The sequence below is a fragment of the Penaeus japonicus genome, unplaced genomic scaffold (genome assembly GCF_977035675.1).
Source record: "Penaeus japonicus unplaced genomic scaffold, GWHDUDI00000001_assembly GWHDUDI00000039, whole genome shotgun sequence".
NCBI classification, from domain to species: domain Eukaryota; kingdom Metazoa; phylum Arthropoda; class Malacostraca; order Decapoda; family Penaeidae; genus Penaeus; species Penaeus japonicus.
The window spans coordinates 19,637,808-19,647,807 of NW_028234441.1; the positions used below are offsets into that span (position 1 = coordinate 19,637,808).

A 10,000-nucleotide genomic window follows, 5' to 3' on the forward strand; every position below is an offset into this window, starting at 1 on the left:
CACTCCCCTTTATTTTCTTCTAAATATATATTTGTGAACTTTTTTAGTAAGTTACTCAAGGATTAACATGTCTGTAGAGAATAGTTTAGGGATATACAAGAGGTATACAGTTTACCCTGGAAGTTTTATACCTATTAGTAATAATAAAGCAGATGTATCTGCATAACAAAGTATTGCTTAAGAGGAGCGCAGCATATCCTGCCTCCTTGCCATTTGCTCCACACATCACAGACATCACACACACTTAGAGCTCACCACAAAGGTACACCACATCTCGACACCATTCACCGTCAACAAACACCTCCACCTATTTAAATTGTATACACAAACACTTCACTAAGCAATCTTTGGCACACATGGCTCACTCAGAATACTCACTCAACCATGGTCCTTCATATGGCCACACAGAAGCACAACTGCCTGGAAAAGTCCCACATGGCACCTCATATGAACTTACTGCAGAAGACGAAGAGCTACTGATATCATTCCTTTTTTCATCATACTCTTCTTTTATTTATTTTTTATTTATTTATTTTTTTTTATTATTATTATTAATTTTTACGCAGATCTTCATGGAAAAGTAAATAAGAAAGATACAGTAAAATAACCGCGATTTTCATCAGTCCATTCTTTTCCAACATGTGACCTTCTCATCCCCAGGCCTTGGAGACAGATCTAACGAAGCTGTTTGAGCTGGCACAAGAAACGCTCACAGACCCATACAAGTTGGTCCTCAAATCCCCCGTCGGCCTGTTGCAAAGGAGAAGAGGAGGTGAGGGATGTTGCATGGTGAGGGGAAAAGGTTTCTCCTTGTTCTGCTTGTTGCATTGTCTCAAGATGACCTTCGGGTTCCCTTGTGATACTAGCCCCTCTTGGACAGCTTTTATCTCTCCTTTCTCTGGCTTTTTGCCTCGTCTCAGACGACAGCTTTCAGATTCACTTTACTCTCTTCTGATGCTCTCTATCTTTCTTCTTCTTCTTTTTTGTTTGATTTCTTTTGTCTCTCTTTTGATTTTTTTTATACTCAAATCCTTGGTCCTTCCCAGTGAAGTGAATAGTACTTGACCCTTCAGCAGCACCACAGGGACAGAAACATTCCCCCTAGATGTTCAATTTCTAGTCAAAAGATTAAAATTTTCCCAGAAACTTGTGGTGTACCCTACTATGGGGATGAAAATACAAATTTTATGAGTGTGATAAAAGAAAAAATGAATGGTAAAGAGTAAGACCTCGCTCTCCCTTTCATCACAGGTCACGCCATGCGCCTTGTGTATTTCGTCTCCCCATACGAGTTGCTGGACGTGCAGGCTGGCCGCTCCATCACCCTCACCACAGAGACCCCATCGTCGCGGGACCTCTCACACTACGTCACCGTCAACATTGACGCCTCCAACTCCCACAAGCTCCAGACCACTACCCTCATGATCATCACAAAACAGCCCAACGGCAAGAAGTAAGGCTCTGGAGTGCAGGAGTGGCGTGAAGGATACCACCCAGGTTTTATGTGTTGTTAGGAGAAGACTAAAGTTTGTGTGGTTTCGTAACCTCGTTCCTGGATTTCACCTGATGCACTTTGGGAGATGATTAAAGTTTGAGTGGTCTTGTAACCTCGTTCCTGGATTTCACCTGATGCGCTTGGGTGGATATTTTTTTCTGCATCGTGAGGTGTTCATTTCTTTTCTCTCCTGCGGCCGCCCTGAAGAAGAGAAATGTTTATGCATATAGTGATTTTTTCATATAATCTTTTGGATTATACTAGATGCAGATTAATGCAGTAATGAAAGGCTTCAGTAAAGATATTACATAATGATGTTCATGAATCAGATGATTAATTTGATTAATGAACTAATTTACTTATGTATTTACTCACTACTTTTTCACACATTTGAGTATTTGTTAATCAATTCATTTACGCCCTTATCACAGGTTGCCTTCCTTCTCGGGGCTGACCAACGACAACAGCATGACGCTGCCCGCCTGCTTCTCACTCAAGCTCCGCAAACCCATGCCTGTGTCCCTGGCCCTGATCCAGCGCATTAACGAGGTGACTTGCCTGGACTGCGTGGACCTGTCCAATCAGCAGTCGCTCATCTCTCTCATCGTCCAGCAGGCCACGGATGGCCAGTTCGAGTACAATAGCAACAGGGGCCTGTTTGTGGTGAGGATCTTTTTTTTGTTTTCAGCTAAGTCCTCTTTTCTTCTCTTCTCTCTCTCATTCTCCTCTGACTCTTCCTACTACTCTTAGTTCTTCACTTCCTCCTCCTCTTAACTCTTCCTCTTACCCCTCTTCCTCATCCTCTCATCCTTTTTCCTCCACCTGTGTCCTCCTCCTCCTCTTCCTTTGTGTTCATCCTCCTTAATTTTTTCTTTCTTTCTTTTTTTACCAACTTTTATGCTACACAAATAAGGCGGGATGCTACAGCCCCTCAGTCGTGTTTCATTATTGTTTGACTGATTGCCCTCTGAAATGCAAATAAGTTCACCTACAGTATATAGATGCTTAGAAGAGGAAAATCAATCCGAAAAACTAGCATGACTTTTGACCCCTGCCCTCCTCCCCCAGACCCTGCCAGACCAGCAGCACTGCTACTTCATGACGAGCTCTGGGGAGCTGCCGGGAGTGATGGTGAGCTCCATTCCCTTCACACACCCTACACATATCACCAACATCCTCATGTGCCTGAGAGCGCAGGCGGCGTTCAATGCGCTCATCTCGTCTTGCGTGAGGCCAGCCAGTAAACAAGGTGAGGGTTCGTATTTACCTTTTGAGTTTATAGATGCATAGTCACAGTCAAAAATGTCTTTAAAAAAAAGGGATGAGTTTGTATGAATGATCAACCTTTTAAGAAGTGCATTTTCTTCAGCTTGGCCTGTCTACATATCTAAAGTATGGTTATTGATTTTCTTTTCTTCTTTCCCCTTCTTACCCTTCTTTTTTCCTTCTATTTAAATTTAAATTCAAATTTTGATATCTCTAACCCATCCCAAACCATTTGCTTCCAGACCCTGACTCGGCATACATGTTCGAGGTGACAGCTGCGAGCCACGAGTACATTTCCGTCACCTTCGAGCATCCACAGGAGGAGAGCACAGCCACAGCAGAAATCGACCTCACAGACCTCTGCAACGCACGCTGCCGCTTGCACACCCTGACCCCCGACCCAGGTTTCTGCTCCGAGGAGTATGCTACGAAGGTGTTGCAAAGGTGAGTAGTTGGGTGTGTGTGTGGGTGAGGGCGGGGGCTGGTGTGAAGATAGAGAGTTGCCTTTTTTCATTATAATGTTAAACAGATGATTTTTTTCTCTCTCTCTTCTCTCTCTCTCTCTCTCTCTCTCTCTCTCTCTCTCTCTCTCTCTCTCTCTCTCTCTCTCTCTCTCTCTCTCTCTCTCTCTCTCTCTATCTCTCTATTGTTGGTGATATTGAAAAAGCAAAACCAATTACATTTCTAATATATTGATTTTACCTTCACTCTTTTGTAGAGTTATATTTCCTCACATATCCAGTTGTTAATAAAAAATCTAACATATGTCCTCTGTGTTCCCAGATGTCTGTCAATCCCAGTGACAATGCGTGCCGTGATGAAGAAAGTGGCCAAAGAGGAGCGGAAGGATGCAGTAACAGGGGGTGACTCGGCTGTGATGATGGGAGGCGGAAAGCTCAACTCGGACCTCAACCAGAACACAAAGTTCTTGTTGAATGAGTACGACAAGCTGGGCATGCGCAGAGACCAGCTGATGGCACCACACGTCAACAACTTGAACAATGTAGTAGCCAACACGGCCCCTGGACATGGCTACTATAATGGGCCGTTCCCCTCCTCCAACCACCACTTGGGAGGGGGGGACGCCAGCACCAACCCCCTGGCCGCCCTGGGGAATGCCGTGCAAGAGGCAGGCACTCCCCTGGGGTATGGGGCTCTGCTGGGTGCCGTCGGCCATAAACCCAACCTCAACCAGCCTTTTTTAGGTGATGCTAAACCGGCAAAAGTCCGGAAGAAAAAACCGGGGCTGGAGCTAGACCGCAAGAGCCCCAAGTATGGGGACGACGTGGTCATCGACCTGGACGAGAGAAGCTCCGACTCGTATCTGGGTGAGGGCGTGCCAGCCATTGTGGACAACATGAAGCGCAGGGACGTCAAGATGGAGAAGTTGCAGACCATCTTCAACAAGCGGAGGTCGTCCAGCGACAGTGGCACCACTGACATCGGCACCAGCGACCTTGCTGCCCTTAGGGAGCAGGTGTATGGAGCTGCAAATGCTGCCAACTTTGCCAAGATCAACTCCTACCCCCACAAAGACAGCAAGGACATCAAGAAGGTGAAGAAGCCTCGTACGGACGGGCCCGACTCGCGCAAGTCACCAATCGTGCTGGACCTGACCGAGACAGAGAGCTCAAGCAAGAAGTCTGGCAGCGGCAGTGGCAGCAGCAGCAGCCACAGCTCCTCAGCCTCCTTGAGCGCAGCGCTGCTCAAGCGGCCCGGCATTGAGATCATCCCCATCCCAGGTAGCACCACACCCATCTCAATCCCTTCCTCCATAACAGTCACACCTGTCATCAAGTCGGCAGATGACAAGAACAAGGACAAGAAGGACAGGCGTGACAAGAAGGACCTGGACAGGAAGGACAAGAAGAGGAAGAGGGATGACTCGCCCAGCAGCAATAGCTCCAGCAGTAGCAGTAGCAGTAGCAGCAAGCCCTCGAAAGTGCAGATCATCAGCAGCAGCCTGAAGCACTCCTCCATATCATCCCTGGAGAAGTTCAAAAGCGAGAGTGGCAGTAAGTCGGGGCTCACAGGCATCACGGTCAAGCCAAGCACACCCCCCTACCAGTCCCCCTCCAAGAAGCCATCATTGTCACCAGGCATGACCAAATCCATGATCCACAACAAGTTGTCAGTGAGTCCCACCCACAAGCCCAACAAGGTCATCTACAGCCCCAACCAGAGCAGCAGCAGCCATTCCTCATCACCCAAGGGTAGGAGCAGCCCCAAGCCCTCCACTGGGAGTCCTAAACATCCCAGCATGTCCCCCAAGCACACCAGCCTCGGGAAACCCAGCATGACTCAGCTGAAGTCTGTCTCTCCGACTTTTTCCAAGCCATCTCTCTCCCCCAAACTCAGCAAGAGCAAGGACAAGGAGAGAAGCTCCAGCTCTAGCCCCTCCCGGCCCCTGCCCTCCAGCTCCTCCTCCTCCTCCTCCATGTCCTCCTCCTCATCCTCCAGCTCTTCATCCTCCCTTTCCAAGCCAAAGGTGTCCTCCAGTTCATCCTCGAGTGGAACGGAAAAGTTAAAAAGCAGCTTGAGCGATGCTCTGACAATCACAAAGGTTTCCACAGGGGAGTCATCCTCATCCTCTTCATTAGCCACCTCCTTCTTGGCAAACTCACAGTCTAACACGTCATCGACGTCGCTAGACGAGAAAACTCAGTCTTTCCCGGTGGACAAGGCCAAGGCTTCCCCTCCCAAGAACAGGAAAGGTTCCAGCCTTTCAGACATTGTTGACAAGCTGAGGGCAGGTGTGGGAGGGAGTGCTGATGCTCTCACCATCATCGAAAAGAATGAAAAGGAAGACAAGGACTCATCCAAGACAGGCACAGGCGAGGGCAAGAAGACAGGGGACAAGAAAGAGGAGTTCACAGTCAAGCCCTCCACAGGACTGAAGCTCACCATCAACAAGGCTAAGATGAAGGAAGGCAACCTTTCCAAGTCATCCTCTTCTTCTCCCAATGCCAAGCCTTCCCTTTCCAAATCTCCATCTGGCCTGAAGCCAGGAGTTATAAGTGGGCCAGCTTCCAAGAAGTCCATTGCAAACCTTCCTCCCATCCCCAAACTGCCTCCATCATCCGTGTCCAGCGTAACGGCAACGGCAGTGTCTCCACTCGGGACAACGTTACCAGGGGTACACTCGAGCCCCCTGCAATACCAGAGAGAGCGGGTCAAGGACAAGGATAGAGAAAAGGACCGCTCTAGTTCCGGGGAACGGCCCAGACCCAAAGAAACCTCCCCAGCCAAGTCGCTGAACAATAGCTCATCAGATGGCAAGAAAGACAGCCCCTCTAGCAAGACTTCTCTCACTAAACCGGTGTCAAAGGATGATCACAGTTTGTCACAGGTGTCTAGCCATAGAAAATTAGAGTCATCAGAGAGTATAGACAAATTGAACAAATCCGTGTTTCAGAATGACTCGGGAGATAAAATGGAAAAGTCCAGCACCACCAAGGCTGAAGCCGATTCCACTCATAGCACAACGGCTGACTCCTCAGCGTCAAACAAGTTGTCTGATAGTTTTGCTGAAAAAGGGAGTGTGGGCCATCACAACAGCTTATCGGGTTCCAATAAGCTCTCCACTCCAGTGCCCAGTTTAAGTTCAGGCACCCAGTCTGCCCCCTCTTCATCAAGCGACATGATCCGGCAGCGCGACGTGTTCCAGCAGCCCCAGTTCAAGCCCAGCAAGGAGTCGAAGGAGGATGCCAAGCCCAAGTCGGACATTCCCTTGCCACTGCCGAGACCCCCTGTGAGCACGAGTGGCAGTGGGGCCATGACGTCATCGGATCACCTTCCCTCCGACCCAATGCCAGCGTTGACGGCCACCTCCTCCTCTGCCAGCCTCAACTCCAGCATCCCACCCCCACGCCAGCCACCACCCCCTCACTCTGCCTCCAACAAGTCTTCGGACGACCATGGCAACAGCTCCAGCCTGGATCACCACGACAAGTCCAAGGCGACTGAGAGCCTGGTCTCCAGCATGCCGGGTCCCCCTCCCTCCAGCCTTGCCATGAGCCAACCTCCCCCCAAGACGACGACCCCCACAGTGGGCTATCCCCCCGCCTCGCCCTCCATGTCATTCAAGATCGTGAAGTCCCCGGCACCAGTGGCCTCCCCATTGAACATGATCTCGCCGCATCCCGTGGCGTCCCCTCTGAACATGATCTCGCCCCATTCAGTGGCCTCGTCGCCCTCTTCGTGCATAATCGACGACGACCTCATGGATGAGGCTCTAATGGGCACGCGCAAATAGCGTCAACTTCTGTGTCAGTTTTTTTTTTATCATGGTATTGTATGGCGTACGTTCAGCAGTATTTTATTTATTTGCCGATTGTCTCTTTAAGGAATGGTTAAGGACCGATGTACAAAATATAGCATAATGACTATGCACAAACAGAAGTGATGTGTGTGCGGTACGCTGCAGCCTTTTTGATGACAGAAGAGCAGCTATCGTCATGTGTCTCAACGCAAAGCTCTCTAACACAGAGCGAACAAGAGAACCAGTGAGGTTAGAGGTTTGAAATAATACAAAATAAAACTTCGTTGTCAAGTGTGTATCCACCTTCAAAGTACATAAAGTGGAGAGTATAATTATGAACACAAGCATGACTCCTGACTATCGACACCCCCTTTGCTCCTTTATTATCATCGTTAATTTCTTCTTTCCTTTTCCTTCTTTCCCATTAAAAATGAAATTGGAACTCATGCTTAACAAATGCTCGTGGAAAAGTATTCTTGCTTTCCTGATTCTCAATTTATTATTATATATTTTTTTCCTCTCCTCATCTCTCTCCTTTTTTTCTGAAGATTACATTCCCTGAAGAAAATTTACAGGTTTTTCTATTGTATAGAAATGAGAATAGTCTTGTAGAGTGAATATCAATTTCAGTGTTATTAAATGTTTAATATCAAAGTATTTTTTCTGTTATATCCTTTTTTAAAAAGTACAATTGTTTTTTTATACATATTAAATAAAATGCAACAAACAACCATGTAACAAATATATATGTTCTTTTTTTTTCTGTTCTCTTTATATCTCATTTAATCCCTAAAGGATGTGTGTGCAATATTTAGTCATGCTCAGGTGAAGATATTAGCAATCTTTACCAGTATTTCACAGGAATTCAGGAAATGATTGCAATGTTTTCAAATTGTATGAGGTAGATTTTGATCTGTAGATTCTAAAAATATAACTCATGCTTTTGTGTGGTTTGAGCTCTAGAAGTGATTGTTTCATGCACATCTGCCTGAGATTGTAAGATGGCACATCCTTATGGGGTTAACAACTAAAGCTTCTTCAACTTGTTATTCCTGTCTTTTCATAATAAATACAAATGTATAAGTATTTACCTATCAAATTCATATTCTAGTAGAAAAAAAGGTATCCTGAATTATCCATCTTAGCCACATTATGAAAGTTCTTCTGACTGACAACACATCATAATATTTTTAGGAAACTGTACGAGAATAATTATCGAATAGGCGTGAGTGCCAAATATATAAATCAAAATTAAACTTCATTTAACACAATAATCCTTAAACACTAAACCCTCATGCCTTTTCCAGTAGTTAGCCCATGACTTTGTCCAGTCCTTCATATCTACTTAAGGATTAAAAATTCCTCCTGAACTGAAAGCAAAGAAAAAGGTTTTAGTCGTTTTATTGAACAAAGAATTTTGTGTAAGCATCATTTGTATACAGTCCCTTTTTCTCTCTCTTTCTTTGGGCACACATTCCCCGAGATCTGTTGCTCAAACCACTCTGTTGATTAACCCATTCCCGCCGGGCTGTTTTGTCTTTTATGGCGTCAATGCCGGGGCTCTCGAACGCATAGGCCTAAATCAATTATATCATCGACGGCGTATGACGGCACCCGCGCTATCATATTACATAATCGCCGTCTGTGGCCGGCGGCATTGGGTTAAGAAAAGAGAGCAAACAACAGTTAGATATATGAATGTTCTTATCTGTATGAGACTTGTTTCTCTCCAGAATTTTAAAAATTTTACCAGACCTTCGAAATGTATAGTAAAGATAATCTCAAACTTCGGGTATAAATTAATGGAAAAGTAAAAGGAATCACTGTAGTATTACATTGAGTTTATCTTCTGTTTAAGGCAAAAATTGAAAGCTGCAGTTGAAAATGTCACTGCTATTACTAAATAACATGAGTGACCCTCAACTTTTTTCTAAGAAATCAGTCAGCTCAAAGTTTTGTGATATAAAAAATATTTACATTTTAGTTATAGATTCATGCTTAACTCTCCTGTTTGTCCTTTAATATATTCTATATGTATAATTCTTTAATTATTTTATTTATAGAGAAGTGGTGTTATGATATCAGTGAAGAAATCTGAACAGTTTGCTTCATTTATTAAAATCTATATCTTGACAAATGGATATTGCTACAAATGACGAAGATTCAAATGCTCAGACATCAAAACCATTATAAAGATGATAGGAACATGACTATGCATGCATAAGCACACTATATATATATGTGTGTGGGAGGGAAAGAGGTTGATGCTGTGTAAGTCCTTTATAGAGAACCTCCCAAAAATGGAAATAGAGGAAACTTTTATAGAAATACAAAGAAATGGAAAGCACATAAGCCTTCAGGAACACCTAGTGACATGCTGAAAAAAAGGCAGGAAGAACGGGCAAGAATATATCAGATTATTGGAGGAAGAGAGTAGTCCAGACCAGTGGAGGAGTAGCTAAACCATTCCTCTATTTGAAAAAAAAGGGTGATGCCTTGGACTAAGGTAAGTACAGAGGTTTGATATTGTTGGAGATCTGGGAGAGGACGCTTGAAAGGAGTTTGAAGGACATCAATATAAATAAATGGTTCCTTAAATTAATTGGGTGCAAGTGCTACAAGATTCTAAAGTGAAATAAAGTCTGTAGTTGCAACACATTAGTAATGACCTTGTCCTGTGAACCCCTTGTACAGTACTGAACAAAAAAAATTGTATGAACTCAGTTTATTCTCTGTTTTGCTTGCCTTATTTAATTGTTGTGTTCATCGTCTATCTTATGTTAGTCTGTATTTGAAATTAAACTTGCTTTAATTTTGGGGGGAGTTTTATCTTTGTCAGGGATATGTTTCTTTATATCTTTAAACAGTAATGTGGTGAAAAGGTGAAGATAGATTCATCTGTAAATTATTCTGTCTGTGGGTGGAGGGGGGGAATATCTGCAGAAAAGACTGAGTTTTAGGTGCCATCACTGAAAAAA

General features: G+C 44.8%; 1 protein-coding gene across 1 annotated transcript in view; it reads left to right on the plus strand.

Moving 5' to 3' along the window:
* MED1 (Mediator complex subunit 1) overlaps window positions 1-7,676 on the plus strand; it is a 15,923-nt gene extending 8,247 nt beyond the window's left edge. The window contains exons 5-10 of the mRNA XM_086533567.1: window positions 661-772; window positions 1,252-1,453; window positions 1,927-2,158; window positions 2,564-2,744; window positions 3,004-3,205; window positions 3,545-7,676. Of these exons, the coding sequence (XP_086389693.1) occupies window positions 661-772; window positions 1,252-1,453; window positions 1,927-2,158; window positions 2,564-2,744; window positions 3,004-3,205; window positions 3,545-7,016 (4,401 nt within the window). The 3' untranslated portion in view covers window positions 7,017-7,676. The remainder of the gene's footprint in view (window positions 1-660; window positions 773-1,251; window positions 1,454-1,926; window positions 2,159-2,563; window positions 2,745-3,003; window positions 3,206-3,544) is intronic.
* Window positions 7,677-10,000: the final 2,324 nt, after the last annotated feature.